We start from the raw sequence: 21,234 nt of genomic DNA on the forward strand, positions 1-21,234 counted from the left end.
TAAATAGATTAAATATAATTTAACCAATAAAAAATAAATCTATTTAATTTGATTGGTCACATTTTATTTAATAAATGTAAAAATTACCTAGAAATACGAAAACTAGAAACAAAAACATTCTCCTAAAACTACTTACGGTATAAAATGGATGGAGTATTTTTTACTAGTGTGAATAGTTTAGTTGCACACCTTTCTTGTATTGTATTGAATAGTTTTTAATGATAATAGTTTTATTCATTCGATGAATGAATTGAATAGTAATAGTTTTATTGTATTGTATCTCCAAAGTATCAATACAATCTTTTACACGAATCTCAATGTTCCTTTTTCTGAAGAAACAAACTAATACGGGCATGAGAATTAGAAGAGTGTCAGAACTCATGGATGCAATTCCGTGTGACCATGGCACACCTAGCATTGCACTACGATGACTCGGTGGTCTAAGCAAAGAAAATATTAAAAACGTGCTATCGCAACCATTCCTTTACAAAGTTATTGGAGTTTTTTTTTTTTTCCCCTTATGTCAATTACGTTTTAATCATATATTTACGTGTGTCTCCTTTTCTCTATCTCGTAATTTACCTATATAAGAGAATCTCTCTATACTCTAATCTGTACGAGAGAGAGGAAGAGAGAGTAAAAGAACACCGTTTGTTCTTATTTTAAGAATCCGATATATAATGATAACACGTTCACGTGTTCCTCGTCAAAAGACTGTCTCAGTGAGCACATTCTTCAAGTGTCTTTTGGTTTTGATCAAGCGTTCTATTAAATTCTCTTAGTCATTTTTTCTAATCTCTTTTCTTGTTAATTTCACTTAAGCGGTTTAAAAAGTTTATTCCTTTCATAGGTCTCTAGCTAAGGTTTTATATCAAATAAATAAATAAAAGCAAGAATCAGTAAGAAGAAGAACCAGAGATGGTGAGAACACCATGCTGCAAAGAAGAAGGAATAAAGAAAGGAGCTTGGACTCCCGAGGAAGATCAAAAGCTCACTGCTTATCTTCAACTACATGGTGAAGGTGGATGGCGTACTCTCCCGGAAAAAGCTGGTAATTCTTTCTTATTTTTCCTTATCATATATAACGTTGAGTCATTAAGAATATTAATAATTAATTAACAGCTATTTTTCTCTTATTTTTTACAATGTATGTACAATATGTATGTAGGATTGAAGAGATGTGGGAAGAGTTGTAGGCTGAGATGGGCTAACTATCTAAGACCCGATATTAAGAGAGGAGAGTTTACTCCTGAAGAAGAAGACACTATTATCAAACTTCATGCTCTTAAGGGTAACAAGTAAGAATCTTTTCCTTATTTATTACTTTTTGTATTATATAATTCATCATTTAGTACTTTTAAATTTTAATGGTGTTTTTTTCTTCTAGATGTCACCTTGAGTACATATTGTATTATAATATGGATCCATTTTCAACATAGTGTTCAGAATTTCAAACTAACTTGAAAAGTATTTATGTACTTAAACAAATCTTTTAAGTTTACTGTTTCCGCATAGCTTTATAAGGGTTAGTCATGGGCATATTATCCGAAACCCGAAAACCGAACCGGAACCGAACCGAAAAAACCGGGACCGAAACCGGACCGAAAATTACAAAAACCCGAACGGTTCCTATATTTCTAAATCCGAAAAACCGAAACCGAACCGGGACTGAACCGAGAACCGAACGGGTACCCGAATATTTTGAATATATTAAAAATATATTATTTTTAATTTTAATATATATAAAATATAATTTATAAATAAAAAATATCTACAAAAATCCGAACTACCCGAATAACCCGGACATGTTTTCGGTTTTTTCCGGGTTTAGATCGGATTTTTGGGGGTTTTTCGGTTTTTTGGGCATTAAACCCGAACCATACCCGAATTATTTGTAATACGGTTCCATTTCGGGTTTTATAAAAAAATAGAAACCCGACCCGAACCTGACACTATCCGAACCGAACCGATCCGAAAAATGTACGGTTCCTAAACATCTCAACCCAAATAACCCGAAAACCGAACCGACCTGAACCGAAAACCCGAATGCCCAGCACTACCCTACAACATGAGGTTTCGTGTTGAACGTAATAAGGGTATTCAATTGTTTTTGGGATAAATTACTCAATCTATTTGTTTTCTGTTCTGGGCAATATAATAATTTCACCTGGTGCTGATTATTGAAGGTGGGCCGCAATAGCAACATGTTTGGCGGGACGAACTGACAATGAGATTAAGAATTATTGGAACACGAATCTCAAGAAGCGTTTAAAACAAAAAGGTATCGATCCAACCGCTCACAAACCGATCAATTCAACCGATCAAACCGGTTCAGAACCAAAACACCATAAGCTCGGTTCATCCGGTTCCGCAAGGCTTCTTAACCGCGTTGCAAGCAAATACTCGGTCGATTCAAACCGGGATCTACTAACCGGAATCATCATAGGAAACTCCACAAACATCGCAGACGTTTCACAAAGTTCCGGCGACGTCGATTCTCCGACCAAGAATTCGACCTCCACGCTGCTCAACCAAATGGCGGCAGCGTCAAGCGGTTTCATATCGATTCAGAACAACACGTCGACCTCTCCCGGTTTCTCCGACAACTGTTCTTTCTCAGATGGTTTCACTGAGTTCTTTAGTAACGACGAGATCTCCGGTATGTATACCAACGTCGATAATGTTGGCCTTATGGAGGAGTTAAAGGATATTTTAAGCTACGGCGGTGCCGACGTCGGAGATATCAAAGACTCGCCCGAGGTTAACGTAACTGATGATATGGACTTTCTTGATTCTTGGAACAAAGAAGATGATTTGGATTTGGAGAAGTTTGTAAGCTCGTTAGATTCCAAGATTGGTGTCTTTGTCTGAATCTAAAGCAAAATCAATTACACGTTGGTTTTCTTGATCGACTTCTGTAATGGACTAATGTATGGCCCACGAGGCGGGAATAATATGATCTGTCGTAATAAAATAATAATAAAATAATTATTTCTCGTTAATTGTTTACAAAACCTATTTAAACATTCTATAAAACTTAAAGATTTTTTAATTATATGAAAATATACATTGATTTTATTGTTTACGAAATGCAACTAAAGAATTAATAGGTCCCTTGCAGATGATTAATAATCCAATGTAGAAACATGAAAACAATGCTATATAAAAACATGTCAAACAATCTCACAAAACATTGAATAACTAGTTTAGATAAATAGTTTTGATCAGAAGAGTAGTAGAATATCTGAATTCTTGTTAGCAGATAAAATTGAACCACGTAAACTTTTCTGTCTAAAATACTAAAGAACTAATTTAGTAGATTAGACACATTTTAATCATATTTTTAATATGCCAGTTAAATATAGCCAATTTTTTTTAAAAATATAAAAACACATTTAAAAAATGTTATGAATGATAAAAATAATAGAATAAGAAATTTTAACCAATTATCACCAGTTTTCATGGCTAATTGCTCTTTTAGCCTATACATCGATGGTAGATTTGTAACAATAATGAGAAATATACCAACTATTAGAACTTTTCCAATTATATTTTATTTTTCACTTCAAAATGAAGTTTCAAACAAGAAATGCACAAATTGTAAAATATAAAATGGAATTAATTCATAATGAAGTTGGTATTACTATAAAATGCTCCATTTTTGGAGTAAAAAATAAAGTAATCAATAACAAAAAATATTGTTTCATTTATAAAGTAAATCCATCTTTATTATTTATATGGAATGAAAATGAAATGATGTTGAAGTATTTTTTTTACACCAAACTCTATTTTAGAGTAAAATATAAAATGAAATGAGAGATGTTCTAATAAAATAAAAATGAGTTTACTCTATAAATAGAGTAAGAACATATCCAACCCTATTTTTTTTTTTTAATTCTAAAATGAATTAATCCTATTTTATTTCTATTCTATAATGCAGTAAATGAGTTTACTCTATAAATAGAGCAATATATTTATTTTTTTGTTCATTACTCTAATTTTCTAATTTAAAATAAAGTAGAATATAGTAAAATTCAACTTCATTATAGAGTTACTCAATTTTGAAGAATAAAAAAGTAATACAGTGAAAATGCTTTAATACATCTATGTTTGTTGATTATTCGATTTTAATCTAAAATAGAGTAAACTTATTTCATTTTGAAAAAAACGTGTAAGATGTTCTTAGAATTGTGTTTGCCACAACCGGTTTGTTGTTTTGAGCTGCTATCATTTCAAAACCTACATCTTAAACACCTACCATCAGGGGACAAAAATAATTACATGGCCCTATCATTTCTCTCAATTGTTTGGTTAAAAATGTCGACCCTTGTTTAATGGATTATTATGAAAATGTACGAAATAAGAAGCTGAATAATAATATCTTTGATATAAAATTTTCAAAATTACTTGTATTATCAAATCAAGGACCCCAAACATTAGGCTATTGATTATTTTTCACAAGGTAATTACGGTTTTATTAAACTCTTACACTTTCTGTTTCAGTTTAATTGTTTTGTATAGTAAAATTTTTGTTTTTTAATATAAGTATCGTTTTAGAATTTTTTTTATGCAAAATTTATTAATAATATTTTCTAATTTATTTTTCTATTGTTTAAAATATGGTTAGATGTATAGATAATAATGTTTTTATTTTGACAATATGCAAAATTAAATATTTTTAAAATTTATGTTTCTAAATCTAAAATGATAACTAAAATAAAATGAAGGGAGTATAATTATTGGTAATATTTTTATATTCGAAAATGAAAATTTACTGTAAAGATATCTGACTTACTCAAATCAATAATTTAAAAAAAATTGAAATGCTGAACTTATTATTTTAATTCTTCTGCTAGACTAGCATACTGCCCAAAACGTGAATCCTCACGTGCCATATATAATATTCTAATATGAAAAGTTAACGTGATCGTCTAACGTGATCGTCTACTATGAGTCTATGACTACTTTTTGGGGGCAGATTCACGTGAATGCGTAATCTTTGTCGATTTTTTACACAAATACATATAGATATATATTACTACGGCACTAAGTGTCACGCGTTCATACGAGGACATGCATATAGGGGTTCGGATCCAATATCTTGGTTTTTAAAGTATTTATTATCTCATATATTCGTCTTGTTCAAATAACGAGTATATTTAGATATCCGGTGTAAATAAATTATTTAAAAAGTATCTAGATATCCAGTGCGGATTCGATCCGTATAAATAAAATAAAATAAAAATAAAAATCTAAAATAATAATATTTATTACAAAAACAAAATGTTATTATCTTTCTAAAATTTTAATAACTAATATAATCAATAAAAATACTATAAAAATTATAAAAGATAATATTATAAAATTTCTATATATAATTATTTAAATATATATGTATGCATATACTGAACAGATCGGATATTTGTTTTTATATATATTAATATTTGTGAATTACTTTTTTTTATGAATATTATATATTAATATTTGATTTGCTTCGTAGAGTTGAGAATATCCACATTTTTTTAATTCAAATCGAAACAGATAACAAATCAAATCAAAATTTACTGATATTTTGCCAAGTCTTTCATCATTCGAGAACCATTAGATTAGGCATAGTACCGTTTGGGAAAATTCAGTATCGATGACGTGCACATCTACCCAGACACATAGATTGATAATATATTGCTACTTACAAAAACGTTACATGCAACGTTTAAGCTGATAAACCGGTATTTGAAAATTATTATATCCATAAAACCGGACATCTAGCCAAAGTTAATTGAATAGCAAAGTATATATAATCCATTTATCAGTGTTTGGCCAGATAATCAAATGTTTAATCGATTCTAGCAAATCATAAGTTTTGTTTTATCACCCCAAACTAGGCCTGAGACTTTTATCCGCGATCCGGATTCGATCCGAGATTCGATCTGCATCCGATCCGAAAATCCGGATATCCAGGAGGGCCGAATCCAAAATATTGGATCCGTTAAAGTCGGATCCGGATCCGGATATCTTTATTTTTAGTCCGGATATCCGGATCCGTAAGTTTTATTAATAACTATTTCAAAAATAGTATTATCTATATATATAAATTAATTTTATTTAATATATTTTCATTTTTATAATAGTATATATAAATTTATGTAAATTTTGTAAGCATAGAAATAATTAAAAACATTTTATATATTTTTATTTTTAAATTATTTTTAATATTTTTAATATTAATATTATTTTTTATTTAATTTAAGGATCCAAATCCGGATCCGGATATCCGCCGGATATTACAAATTTTAAAAGGATATCCGATACCCGGATATCCGAAAACCTGGATATCCGAAAACCCCTGATCCGGATAATGAAAGTAAAATTATGAATCCGCCGGATATCTTAAAATTGTCCGGATACCCGATCCGTTCCAGGCATACCCCAAACACTGGTGTACCAAACTAAATACTATAAATAGTTATTAAACTCTCTACCCATCCTAATCCTCCAGCATATATCAAGTTGACCATATATATCATCCTCTTTATTTTTTGAACTGGCTTTCATATATCATCCTTTGAGCACAAGGATACATTTTACCATCCATCATAATCTGAAAGGTGCAATTTTATCATATAATATGTCAATTTAATCATCTCAAGAAATTAGGGTAGGTGACTTCTTTCGATAATCTAATTTGTCCCAAGACTCCCAACAACTCCCAAATGCCCAATGAGCTATTTATTATTTTTGGTCTCTTACCTTTATTGTTTGTTCGTACTCTCTAAGTTATCACCTTCACGTACGCTGTTATTATTTATGTAGGTTTGAAAACTATGTAATGTTTTTTTTGTTAAAAAAACTATGTAAAGTTTAGTTTTATGATTTAGAATTTAGGTATCTAATTTTATGGCAGTGGTTGACGATGAAAGTTATTATGATAATGTTGTACATAATATTTTTTCAAATAAAAAGTTAAACCTGTAGATGACTTCTTTCGATAATCTAATTTGTCCCAAGACTCCCAACAACTCCCAAATGCCCAATGAGCTATTTATTATTTTTGGTCTCTTACCTTTATTGTTTGTTCGTACTCTCTAAGTTATCACCTTCACGTACGCTGTTATTATTTATGTAGGTTTGAAAACTATGTAATGTTTTTTTTGTTAAAAAAACTATGTAAAGTTTAGTTTTATGATTTAGAATTTAGGTATCTAATTTTATGGCAGTGGTTGACGATGAAAGTTATTATGATAATGTTGCAAATAATATTTTTTATGTCTATTAAAGAACCAGACCTAACTTCTACATAGAAGGTGCAGTCCACAACAAGTTATTTTCCGAGTATTCATACGGACGGATCCGCAGTCCTTGTGAACAGAACAACGTGACTTAGTTTCCGCAAGAAGAGAATTAAATCCATAATGTGTTAGCATCCAGAACCCGTCCACTACCGCTAGACCAGGCTAAATTTTTGCTAAATGCCTGATACACATTTATATTATCAAAAACATTAAAATCGAGACAATTTATGTAGAGAATAACAACATTTCAAACATTAGAAAAATACTTACAAAATTTTCAAAATGTAATTTTATAAACTTTATTAAAATCTATATTTAGAAAATTCAAAGTTCAAAGAATTTAACAAGTTTCCGGTAGTCTGAATTCTTGTTTTGCTCATTGCCACTTGTTCCTTTTTATAGCGCGTGTTTAATGCATTTTTTTATGTAAGGAAAAGACCAATTGTTAGTTAGTAAATAAAGATTGAGAAAAGTCACTGTCTATTATTTTTAGTCCCATATATATATATTAATGCAGAAACATTTAAAAAGTTATAACACGTAATTTGTACTGATTAATAAAGCGTCATGATGAGTTGTCACGTAATTAAAATACTAATTTTGTTTACGTGGCGACTTAAAAATCAATTGAAAATTTTGTTGGTCCAAAATTAAATTGTTAGGAAATGTTATATTATATAGTATGTCCATTATGAACCATTCATTTATCAAATTAAAATTGTTATATACTCTTTCTTTAAATAAAAGCTACGAAATAACCTAATGTGATTAAAATATATATGTCAATTAATGATTTTAAATAATAAAGATTTGCTAACAATATATATACTTTCTATCATTTTTAATTATTTATTATTAAAATAAATTACACAATTACATTAATCATATAATAAAAATTTAGATTTTTATTTGTAGATGTTGTATTTTGAATTTTTCAAAACGAGTATAAATTACTAAAACTGTTAAAAGTCTTACATAAATTTTTGTGATCAAAGTTTAATTTTTTTTCTATAATATGATACAATATTTTAAAATCATATGAATATATTTTTTTTTAATAGGTTTTTATGTTAATATATATATTGAAAAGTTAATATTTTTATTTTGAAATCTTCATTGTTTTTTTTTAAGATTATAAATTATTGAAACCACTAAACATTCCACTTTAAAAAAAAATCATTGGTGAAATATTTTGTTACACAAATATGCAAATAATCATAAAATCATATGACTAGAAATTCATTTAATAAATATCCATATTAAAAGTATACTATATATATTTATATATTAATATCATTTAAATTTAATTATATATCATATTATAGATAAAATTAATTGTTTTGATTTATTTACCATAAAATGATTGTGAAGAAACAAGAGCAGTCGTTTGATTTATATGTACACGCCAATTGATTATATAATAGTAACTGATTTCTTAGTTTGTTAATATATAATAATTATTTTATTATTTCATAATATGCATAAAAACATAAAATAAGTAATAAATATAAAATATTTATTTTACACAAGGCGCTGATCTTAAGCTAAATATGTATCTCTTTTATAATTTTAAATCTTAAACATTTTCTAAATTTGAGGCCAAAACAAAATAACGAAATGAGAATAAAATCAAAAATAAATATTTATATTGAGCAATAACCAAAATGAAAAAAAACAAAACAAAAATGAGAAAAATATTGAAGATATATAGGATTGGCACGTGAACGTAAGCTTCTCATAACTATAATTAACTTTTAAATTGCTAAATCATGATATAAAACCGAGATGACATAGTTTCATTATAACCAAATAGTAGGCCTGAGATTCTTCGGCCTAAACTTTAGGTTCTTATGCGATAAGTGATTTTTTGACCTAAAATATTTTTTTAATGGAATCAGCTCATCAGTAAACAAATTATGTAATTAACAAATTTTTTTTAAAAAATTGTTTAAGGGCCAAAAAATATTAATTGGATCAAAAACATAAATTTTATTTTTCCATTCAATATTTCTTAAATAATTTTCATATAAATTCACCATGCGCAAACCGCAGGTCTTATCATAGTAATCATTATTTTTATTCAAATTTTAAAAAATTAATTTGCACCTTTTAAGTATTTCTGTTACCATTTTAGTAAAAATTATTTTTCAAGTGTAGTATGATATTACAGCACACTATGTCACTATGAAAGATGTATGGGAAGATTTTAGAAAATCTAAATTTGAAATAAAACTAATTAACATAACAAATGAATGGCATGATCGTTGATAAAAAATGAATAGCATGATGTAATTATGTACACATTCAAGGTTAGTTTACAATATACGAAATTGCCTACACTACCACATTTCTAATGCTACTTTCCATGTCTATATTAACCACATTTAACCTTATTTTTTAAAGAGGTAAATAAAAACTTATAAAATTTAAGGTTAATTAATCTAAACTTAGGGTTTAGATTTTGAGGGGTGAGGTTATAGAGAGTGGAGTTTTGTACGGTGAGATTTATGATTTTGATAAATATATAAGTAAATACTGATTTTTTCTTAAGAAAAAATTAAAAATAGATTCAAAAATAATTTTCAAATTTCAAAACAAAATTGGAAAAAATAAAAAAATCGAAACTATTCAAAAAAAAATCAAAAGTATTTTTTTTTAATAAAAAAGTTTGAATTTGAAAACGTATAATTCAAGAATTATAAAAAGAAAATTAACTTAAAAAAATAATTACTTATATTTATATATACCTATAAAGCAAAGATATAATGATTTTTTGCCTCTTTAATAAAAAACGTATTTGTGAAGATGTCTTTTTAATGAAAGTAAACATGAATTGTAGTACAAAACTTGTGGTAAATTTGAAATTACCCCTTATAATATTGCTGAAGCGTATAAATGATATTTGGAAAATAATATTATTTGATGAAAAAACAAAACATACACTATTGGTATCTCAATTATTTTGATTCTTGATCTGATTTTGATCATACTTTTATGTCTCCCACTTGATTAGGTATATAAAGTCCCTCGTTCTTTCTGTCGAATAATAACTAATGAAGTATATTTAATACATTGTAGTGGTTAGAAGATGTATAGGATCGTGTAATCTTGTATTCTTATAGTTTGTTTTAGACGACAACGCGATTTGATATGAGTAGGATGATTTCATTTATGTTTTTACAATGAAAAGCATATATTCCTTAAATCGTATTTTAAAACAACAATTAGATGTTATTACATCTTTTAATTTAATTCCATTTATATACATTGTATGCTTATGTTAACTCACATCTTCAAGAGAAAAAGTATAATATGTTTTTTTTTGTAAAAGATAAAGTATAATATGTTGGCATGTTGCAATATGACAGATTCTAAAACTGTATTTAGAAAATTCACATCTATCTATACTATTATTTATGAAGTGATTTAGCTTATTTATCATGATTTTCATGATAACTATATATTAAAATATGTTTTAAAATAATAGTATATATATCGGTAAAATAAGTTAATGTTTATTAATTATCTTAAATATCATGATAAATATATATATTTAAATAATAATATTAATTATACTATAAGCTGAGTCATTAATTTATTAATAGTCAAATTGGCGTATCCTGTGTTCAATGACTAAATTAAAACCTAATAAAAACATGAAAAATAAACACAATTGACTAAAATCATGGAAAACATGACAAATAAGCAAAATCAAAATAATTATATATCTAATTACATATTTTATAGTTATATTCTTTAAATTAATAAATTATGGACTCAACTAAAAACTATTACAAATTAATGACTCAGCTTAAACCTAATTAAAACATGACAAAAATCAAAATTATCTAAAATCAAGAAAATCATGACAAATAAGCTAAATCACTTCATAAATAATAGAAGTGATTTAGCTTATTTGTCATTATTTAACTCTATATTAAAATATGTTTTTAAAAATAATAGTATATATATATATATCGGTAAAATAAGTTAATGTTTATTAATTATCTTAAATATCATGATAAATATATATATTAACATAAAAATTTAAATAATAATATTAATTATACTATAAGCTGAGTCATTAATTTTTTTTTTTTGAATGAATGTTAAATTTATTCATCAAAAAATCTTTTTTACATCAAGTGTAGACCTTTAAAATGAGTAAAACCTTCTAAAACCTCCAACCTTAGAATAAACAATTTTAAACTCTAGTACTAAACCAAAACTGCAAGCCACTTTCCCACCCTTTTTACTCCTTTGGACCTCATAATGCTCAGCTTGTTTCTTATACTTTTATCCACCATTTTTATAATAGCTTCAATAGGAATAGGCTTCTCTTCATGTTTGATCCTATTTCTCTCCCTCCACAAAGTATGCAAAGAAATTTGCAAAGCATAGCACAGACAAAACCTCTTCTTCCTTTCCATGCCCTCATCCGATATGGTCTCCAAAATGCTCGACCAAACATTTGTGTAATTGCCACACAGAATCCCCTTAGTTAACTGCTCCCACAGCTGACTAGAGAAGGAACATTCAAAGAATAAATGGTTCCGAGACTCCAAATCCCTTTTACACAACATACAAGCTGTGTCCGCACCAGGTTCCCACTGAACGATTCTGTCCATAGTTGAAAGTCTGTTCCGAGCAGCCAGCCATGAAACAAACGCATACTTAGGAGTCGCCTTTGAGAACCAAATACTCCTAGACCAACTACATCTCTCCTTTTGCGAATGAAGCAACATCCAAGTATCATGCATTGAGAATTTTTGTTTGTACCCTGACCCATCCCTCCACATATTTACATCCTCATCCTCCACTCTTAACTTCCTCCGAACAGCCTCCATTTCTGCCTCAATTTCCCTAAGAACCAAAGAACGATAACTTCTCCTCCTTTTATCTCTCATAATAGCTTGTGCTACCGTGGCTTCTCGTTTTATGCCCATGTCCACTATACCTCTTTCCCCCAACAGTGTAATTAGAACTCCCTTCTCAGACCAATGATCAAACCAGAAAGAAGTATTCCTTCCATTCCCCAAGTCTTTTTTATGAAAACTCCTTGCAACCCCCCCTCATTTTTACCATCTTTCTCCACATCCAAGACCCCATCTGCGTATCCTCCTTGATCTCCCAGAATTCTTTTTCTTTAATAGGTTACTCCTTATCCATTTCCCCCAAAGAGATGATCCTGAGAGTAGCCTCCAAATGATCTTTAAAACATTTACTCTATTCACCACCTTAAGATCTCTTATGCCCAGACCTCCTTCATCTTTTTCCCAACAAACCGTTGACCAAGCCACCTTAGCACCAGTAGCCTTCAGTTCTGGACCCGACAACAAAAATGCTTCACAAACTCGCTCAATATCCCGAATACATTTACTAGGAAGCAGATAGACTGAAGCCCATAAATTTACCAAGCTCATTATCACAGGTTTGATCAACTGTAAGCGCCCAACATAAGAGAGAAACCTACTCGTCCATGTGCTAATTCGACATCTAATCTTCTCCACCAAATGAAAGTAATCTTGCTGTCGCATAGCTTTGGTCATCAAAGGCAATCCCAGATAACGGACTGGGAGCTCACCCTTTGCAAAAAGAAAATTTGATAATATTCTACTCTCTTCCCCTTCAGAAACTCCAGAAAGATACAACGTAGACTTTTCAATGCTAATCTTCAAACTCGACCACTCAGAAAATTGATCAAATACAGATAAGGCTCCCTGAACTGACTTTTTTGATCCTTCAACAAATATCATCAGATCATCCGCAAAACACAAGTGGGTAAGAGCTAGGGACTTACAGCGAGGATGATACTTGAAAACTCTTGCCGCTGCAGCACTGTCAATCTTTCTGGAGAGCACATTCATGCATAAAACAAATAGGTATGGAGAAAGAGAACACCCTTGGCGCAACCCTATTGAGCTTTGAAAGTATCCAGCCAAATCCCCATTCACTTGTACTGAAAATGAAGCCGTGGATATATAGAGCTTGATCAGACCAATGAACTTCTCCGGGATTCCCAAAGCTTCTAAGCTCTTTAACACAAAGTCCCATTGTACTGAGTCGAAGGCCTTGGAAATATCAATCTTCATAACTCCCCTCGGCGAACCTGAACCCTTATGATAGTCCTTTACTAACTCAGAAGCCAAAAGAACATTCTCCATCAATAAACGCCCCTCAATGAAAGCAGACTGGTTCTCAGATATTATCTTGGGAAGAATCCTCTTCAATCTAATAGCCAATATCTTTGAAACCACCTTGTACATGACGTTACAACAAGATATTAGCCTAAAATCCTTCATCTCCAACGAGTCTTCTTTCTTCGGAACTAGAGCAAGAATTGTAGAGTTCACACCTTTCGGGAGAAAACTGAACTTGAACACTGACTGTACAGCTACAATGAAATCATGACCAATCACTGGCCAAGCAGTACGGAAGAATTTGCTTGGGAATCCATCAGGTCCTGGTGATTTATGAGAAGGCATAGAGAAAAGAACCTTGCAAATTTCCTCTCCAGTTACATCTGCATCCAAGTATCTACCATCATCCTCAGAACATCTATACTGCAACAGCTCTTTTAGTTCATCTACGTCCGCACCCTTATAATCATCAGGACACTGGTTCAGAAACTCAGAGAAATGTCTTTCAGCCTCCCCTTTTATCTCCCCGTGAGTTACAACCATCCTACCATCAGAACAACAAATTTCTCTCATAGCATTTTGTGCTCTTCTAGCTCGGATAGAGTTATGAAAAGTTTTGTTATTGAGATTCCCCACTTCCAACCAATGCAACTTGGCTTTTTGTTTAAGATGATCTTCTTCTAACCCAGCCACAAACAGCCATTTCTCGTAAGCTTCTGCCTCCTCTTGAACACTCACATCCGTAGCCATAACTAAAGTATTCTTCTGCTTTTCACAAAGAACTTCATAAGCTTCTTGAGCTCGCTTTGTAAGATTTCCTAGCTTTTCTCTTCCCAGCGCACGAATAAGAGGTTTCAAATTCTTTAGTTTTTTTTAGAATCTGAACATAGCAGAAGTTGAATGGAAAAAGACCTCTCATTAATTTATTAATAGTCAAATTGGCGTACCCTGTGTTTAATGACTAAGCTAAAACCTAATAAAAACCTGATAAATAAGCAAAATTGACTAAAATCATGAAAAACATGACAGATAAGTAAAATCAAAATAATTATATATCTAATTACATATTTTATAGTTATATTATTTAAATTAATAAATTATGGAATCAACTAAAAACTATTATAAATTAATGACTCAGCGAACCTAATTAAAACATGACAAATAAACAAAATTACCTAAAATCATGAAAATCATGATAAATAAGCTAAATCAATTCATAAATAATAGTATAGATTAATTAATATATCATCATATCATCTGGATGTCAAAAAAAAAAAAGTAAAATGAAATTGATGTTTGCTGCTAAAAAGTAAATATATCATCATCATCTGACAAATAAATCGTGCTCAAAGGCCAGTTAAAAAAATAAGGTGCTCAAACTTGTTATGATAATGTTCACATTTTAGCATTTTGTGGTAAGAGCTTCCTTTTCTAATAAACTGGTATTAATATGAATATGAATCATGACTACATCAATTTATTCGGCAAATTAAAAGAATAATCAAATCAACGATACTAGCTTTTCTGCTTCAACTCAGCTCCACATGATATTCAGTTCAACTCAGCTCCGCATGATATTCAGAACCTATAAAGCAGTTCAAACTAATTAGTATTAAATAGAAGTGCAGCTCACTTGTTTGAGATATTAAACAGTTCAAAAAATAATCAAATCAATCTTTGAGATATTTATTTTTCTTTGGGAACAGATATGATATTAATAATTAAACATGATTAAACGTGTTTGATGTTAAACTATAGTGTGGTTTATAAAAGCCGTTGATGTATGTTTGACATATGATTAACGTTGGAAGTATACGATATTAGGGTTGAATGAATACATTATTAAGTTAATGATACAGAGTATTTATACAAGGTACTTTTAGGGAATATACTGTATTTTCTTACATTTACAAGATAGTCCTTTAGATATAACTATATTGCCTCATATGCCCCCTCAAGATGGTGGGATTGTAGTGACACCAATCTTGCTGCATAGAATCTGAAACGGCAGTCGCGGAAGTGGCTTAGTTAGCCCATCAGCTAACTGGTCATGGGTTGAGACATGGGAGACACGGAGCATTCCATTCTGGATGTGTCCTCGTACAAAGTGGTAGTCGATAGCAATATGTTTCATTTTGGAATGAAACACTAGATTTTGACAGAGGTACGTTGCTCCAATGTTGTCACAATACACTGTAGGTGGAGATGTGAGTCGGACTCCAAGTTCTGTGAGGAGTGAGCAGATCCAGCGCAGTTCCGCAGATGTGTTTGCGACCCCTCTATATTCAGCTTCTGTGCTTGATCTTGCAACACTGCATTGCTTTCGTGATGTCCAAGATATCGGGTGAGAGCCCAGGTAAATGATGTAACCATTTGTGGAGACATAGTCATCAGAGTCACCAGCCCAATCTGCGTCCGTAAACGCATGTAGTTGTGCTGTTGTTTGCTTCCGGAGTAGAATCCCATGACTTAACGTTCCAGAGAGGTAGCGAAGAAGACGTTTTACAGCCAGCCAGTGAGCAGTGGTAGGTAGATGCATGAACTGAGACAGCCTATTGACAGCATAAGCGATATCTGGTCGTGTGAGAGACAAGTACTGAAGGCTTCCTACCACTTGCATGTACTCATGTGGATCAGAGAGAGGCGAACCAGCGTAACAGGCTTGGTAATATTGTTCTTAGCGCGGGTCACCATAGAGTGTATTGGAGGTGGTTGTGGTGCTTGGGCTACTGGAGTTGCTGAAGACGGTGACGTCAATGTTTCTGTGTTTGTCGCTGCAGCCGCTGTGTCAGAGATTTCACTCGCTGCAGTGGTCGACTGTGCTGGGTCCGCTGTTGCCGTCGACGGAGTCACTTGAGGCGAAGTTGCCGAGCTCGGAGGTGAGCTCTCCACGGTCGTCGATGGTGTCTGTACAAGTGGTGGTGTCGGGTAGATTGTGGTGTGAGGTTGATAGTTATGAGTTTGGTTAACTGGCTCAGGTTCTGGGTTGGTTGGTGGATGTTTGAGTTGATGGTATGGGAACTGTGTTTCGTTGAACCTTACATGTCGAGATGTGTACACTCGATCAGTAGTAGGATCTAAGCACATATAAGCACTTTGAGACAGAGAATATCCAACGAAAACACAGGGAGTAGAACGGTTTTCAAGCTTGTTGGGAGCATATGGTCTGAGCCACGAATAGCAGAGACTCCCAAAGGTGCGGAGCTTGCCATAGTTTGGGGTAGTGTGAAAGTGTTTTTGAAACGGAGACTGGTTGGCTAAGATAGGTGTGGTGAGTCGGTTTATCAGAAACACAGCAGTGGCAAACGCTTCTGGCCAGAACGTAAGGGGCATCCTCGCAGTGGATAGCAGTGAGAGGCCAGTCTCAACTATGTGTCTGTGCTTTCGCTCAGAGAGGCCGTTGTGTTCAGGGGTGTGGGGTGGGGTTGTTAGGTGGGATATGCCATTGTTTGCTAGGTAGGATCGCATGGCCAGATATTCTCCTCCATTATCTGAATATAGATGTTGAATCTTAGCTTGGAACCGGGTTTCAACCAAGGGTTTGAACTGGAGGAAGATCTCTTTTACCTGAGACTTAGCAGTGAGTGGAAAAATCCATGTATATCGAGAAAAATGATCAACGAAGACAAGATAGTATTTGTCGTTTTTGTTTGAGGGTACAGGCGATTGCCAGACATCAGAGAATAAGTATTGAAGGGGTTGAGATGAGGTGATTGAACTTTGGTGAAAAGGCAATTTATGAGTTTTATTCAAAATACATTCGTTGCAAGGAGAAGAACAGGAAGCAGTGTTTAAGTAAGGTAAAGCAAACTTTGAAACAACAAATTTGAGAATGGATAGTGAGGGGTGGCCAAGCCGGTTATGCCAGCGATCCAAGGTAGCTTTTGTATCAGGGTAGGTTGCATAGGCTGATGGATTTAGGGTAGGCTTGGGCCACTCATACAGATCACCCTTCGTTCGACCTTGAAGTAGCCGCGCCCCCGAGCTGAGATCCTTCACCTGAAAGTGAGCAGGAAAGAATTCAACAGAAACTTGGTTAGCATTGCAGAGTCGATACACAGAGATTAGGTTCTTGTTGACATGTGGAACACACAACACATCATTAAGTTTAAGAGGTTTAGAGGAAGTAGGGAAAGTCATAGAACCAGTGTGTGTAATCGACATGGTAGAGCCATCTGCAATCGCAACTTCTTCACCTCCATGGTAAGGTTGAAGTAGTGCTAGATTGTTGAGGTCTGATGTCAGGTGGTGCGTTGCTCCACTGTCAAGGAGCCACGGACTGGGATTGTAGGGTGTAGCAGCAATGAAGTTTGCTCGTGGCTGCCAGGGTAGTGAAGCATTCGCGTACTGCTGTGGAACGGCTGAGACACCTCCAGACATTTGCATTTAAGTGCAACGTCGTGTGCTGTGGCCGAATATCCCGCATAGTTGGCATTTGCCTTGGTACCCACGAGGAGATGGCTGTTGCGAGTTTGACTGAGCAGACACACTGAACTGTTGCTGTTGCTGCCAGGTTTGGTTTCCACGATATCCTCTACGTCGAGTGTTGTTGAACTTGTTGTTGCCTCTGTAATTTGTGTAGTTGGCCGTGACAGGAGCAGAGGGGTTAGGGGTTACAAGAGTTTGAAGCTTGGCCTCCTGGTTGATTAGCTTCTCATGTAGCTCAGCTAGGGAAGACGCTGTGTCTCTGCTCTCCACCTGATCGACCATTGTCTTGTATTCTTCTGGCAGTCCACCTAGGATCTTCTCAATTTGATCCTCATGATCCAATGGTTTCCCTAGAACCGCAAGCTGATCAAATCGAGTTGTGAAGCCTTGAAAGTACTCGTTGATCGATTTGTTTCCTTTGGTCCAGTTATCGCTTTGCTGCTTGACTTGCTTTATGTGTCCCCTCGTCGGCTTTGCATACGTTGCAGTAAGAATCGACCAGATCTCTGCAGATGTGTTCGTTGTCGATAAGATTGGTTGGATCGATGGGGTGATAGCGCCTAAGAGTCCGCTGTAGACTAGCTTATCCTGGCGCTTCCAGAGGGTGAAGTCAGGGTTCGGGACTACACCTGCGTCAGTGGTGATGGTGGCTGGAGGAACCACCGTGGAGCTGTCGATGTGGCCGGCTAGATCATATCCATCAAGAAGAGCGTGGACCTGTCAATTCCACATTAGGAAATTGGTTGCGGTGAGCTTAGTCACGTTCGTCATATTGACGTTGAGGAGAGTCGGCGTGGATGAGATGGTGATTGTCTCACTTGCAGTCGCCGGAGTTTGAGAGTTTTTTGACATTGATGTCGGAAGAGTGAAAAAGATGAGAGAATTTTTGAAATTTTTTGGGAATGGCGGCTTAGAGCTGCTCTGATACCATATACGATATTAGGGTTGAATGAATACATTATTAAGTTACTGATACAGAGTATTTATACAAGGTACTTCTAGAGTATATACTGTATTTTCTTATATTTACAAGACAGTCCTTTAGATATAACTATATTGCTTCATAGGAAGGGTCTAATTACAAAGTATAAAAGTCGTTGATACAAAGTCTCTAACTATAAATAAATAATATGAAGTATTTGATACAAAGTGTCTAACTACGCAACACAAATAAATCAAACACGACACAGGAAGATTAATTAGACATAGACTCAGCACAGGTGAACGTATTATAGGGAGAAGGGTTTGGAGGATCATTAACTTGAGCCACGCCTTCAAGCATCTGTGTTACATTTCTCATGTTAGGCCTCTTCCCTGGCTCTTCTTGTATACACCATATCCCTATTTTCACATATCTCTCCACCAAGTCCATATTGTCTAATGCCTCTAAATCTTCTTTGATTAGATCTTTCAACCTCCTTTGTCGGAAACAGTCGTACGCCCAATCTATAAGAATCACATTATCCTCTAGATCAACAGCTTTCTTGCAGCACACGATTTCCAAAAGCATGACTCCGTAGCTATAGACATCGACTTTGGATGTAATGGGACTGTTCCTGAACCACTCTGTCGCCACATAACCCTTTGTTCCGCGGATGTTGGTGAGCGTATGCGTCTGGTTCATCATCAGAAGCTTGGCTAAACCAAAATCCGAGATCCGAGGATTGTTATACTCGTCTAGAAGAATGTTCTGAGGTTTTATATCGCAATGTATGATCTGCTCGCTGCACTCTTCGTGTAGATACAAGATCCCACGTGCAATCTCCACCGCGATTCTCCTTCTATCTTCCCAGCTAGGTCTTGGACGCCTGAAGAGGAAACCGGCTAACATCCCATTAGGTAAGAACTCGTAGACAATCAAACGGCTCTGCCCTTCGTCGCAGAAGCCAATTAGCTTCACTAGGTTCTTGTGGTGGATCTGACCAATCACTTTGACCTCATTCTTGAACTCTTTGTCGCTTTCTTGAGCAACACGGTCTAGTTTCTTGACAGCTACGCTAACTTCAGAATCACCTGAAACTTTCAAAACCCCTTTGTAAACGATCCCGAACGCTCCTCTTCCGAGCTCTTCCACGAAATCTCCTGTAGCCACCACGAGATCTCTGTACGTAAAGACTCTCAGATTCAAGTCATGAGCTGTAGCAGCACCAGTATATCGTCTTTGGTTCGGTTTCTTCGCCATCCTCTTCTTGTTTCTGTTCATATAAAGCAATATGAAGTTCACCAAAGCTGAAGTTCCAAGCAAAACAGAACAAGTGATGATCAACCCGTCACGGCCTTTGCCTCTTCGTCCAGTATTTGGAACACCCGCAGTGAGTTTTCGAACCTTAATGAAAGTATCGCCTCCACCGGTCGGAGATCTGTGACCATAAGACAAAGGAAACTTCTTCTTCCAACAAATGGTTCCGAAAACAACCGCAGCACAGAAACAGTCGTTAAGACAAGAAGCTTTACATCTTTCTTCATCATAGTTTGAGTACTTCTCGTAATCACCAGACGGCCAATTAGTCTTCTCCAAAGTAACAAACTCGTAGAGACTTACATCAGTTTGGTTACTCTTCGCTCCACAAGCATGCATCTCAAAATCTGGCTTGCAATCACCATAGCTATCACTAGGATCACTCAACACAAACCTCTCAGGACATTGACATCTTGGCCTTTGGTTATCTCCTAAACTGCATATATTATTAAACCCACAAGCCAAGTTCCCAACCTCGTTAGCAGCAAGGTCCGTTCCAAAGCCTTTTGCGCATATATTCTCAGGCTGAGACCAAACCCATCTCCACCCACCATCTCCTCCCTTGGGATGATAGTTCTGAGCAAAAACACCGTCGAAATGTAGAACAGCACGGTGGTAGAAGTCTTTAGAAGATACGGGAACGTCTTGTTTGATATAGAATCTTGAGTTGTTTCTTTGAAGAACATACATGTAGCCTGACTCGTTGAAAACTAGCCGAGTCCCGGGGTTTTGATTCTTTGTGTTACTTGCGTAGTACGCAAAGTATATATCGGATTCTAAAAGCGTCTCGGGGTTGAGAGTGAGAAGCCGTAGATCTCCATCGTTACCTAGATGTAGTCTGTATCTTCCTTTTCTGAAGCTTGTCTCCGTCAGGCGAGATGAGAGGTTCCTTCCAACTTCCATGCCCTGCATCATCATCAACATCCAGTGGCGGAGGGAGAAATTTTTGTGACATGGGTCAATATAAATATAAACATTAAATATTATGCTTTACAAACATATCAAGTGCAATAACAAGAAGCTGAATCTTTATCACGGGGGTCATACGTACGTAGCATAAATTAAAATACTCCACTATACACCACTAATTAACTATGTAAACACCAACAAAATAAAAGTCATGTGGGTCAAGTGA

General features: G+C 34.0%; 3 protein-coding genes across 4 annotated transcripts in view; 1 reads left to right on the plus strand and 2 right to left on the minus strand.

Annotated features, from left to right (window-relative positions):
- Window positions 1-565: 565 nt before the first annotated feature.
- Window positions 566-2,983, plus strand: LOC106303800 (transcription factor MYB34-like). 2 transcript variants are annotated; one of them, XM_013740126.1, is made up of 4 exons: window positions 566-722; window positions 851-1,051; window positions 1,169-1,298; window positions 2,187-2,983. In XM_013740126.1, the coding sequence occupies exons 2-4, from the start codon at window positions 919-921 to the stop codon at window positions 2,869-2,871; spliced, it is 948 nt and encodes a 315-aa protein (XP_013595580.1). In that variant the 5' UTR covers window positions 566-722; window positions 851-918; the 3' UTR covers window positions 2,872-2,983. The 2 variants fall into 2 exon arrangements, with proteins under 2 accessions (XP_013595580.1, XP_013595579.1); XM_013740125.1 differs by having other exon boundaries at window positions 566-1,051.
- Window positions 2,984-11,509: 8,526 nt separating this feature from the next.
- On the minus strand, window positions 11,510-12,238 carry LOC106303250. The gene has a single exon (XM_013739570.1). The coding sequence runs from the start codon at window positions 12,236-12,238 to the stop codon at window positions 11,510-11,512; it is 729 nt and encodes a 242-aa protein (XP_013595024.1).
- A 6,732-nt stretch (window positions 12,239-18,970) lies between these two features.
- The window catches only part of LOC106304332 (G-type lectin S-receptor-like serine/threonine-protein kinase RLK1), a 3,686-nt gene continuing 1,422 nt past the window's right edge, over window positions 18,971-21,234 (minus strand). Inside the window, exon 2 of the mRNA XM_013740740.1 lies at window positions 18,971-21,005. Within this exon, the coding sequence (XP_013596194.1) occupies window positions 19,056-21,005 (1,950 nt within the window). The 3' untranslated portion in view covers window positions 18,971-19,055. The remainder of the gene's footprint in view (window positions 21,006-21,234) is intronic.

This window comes from Brassica oleracea, chromosome C7 (genome assembly GCF_000695525.1).
Source record: "Brassica oleracea var. oleracea cultivar TO1000 chromosome C7, BOL, whole genome shotgun sequence".
Lineage (NCBI taxonomy): Eukaryota > Viridiplantae > Streptophyta > Magnoliopsida > Brassicales > Brassicaceae > Brassica > Brassica oleracea.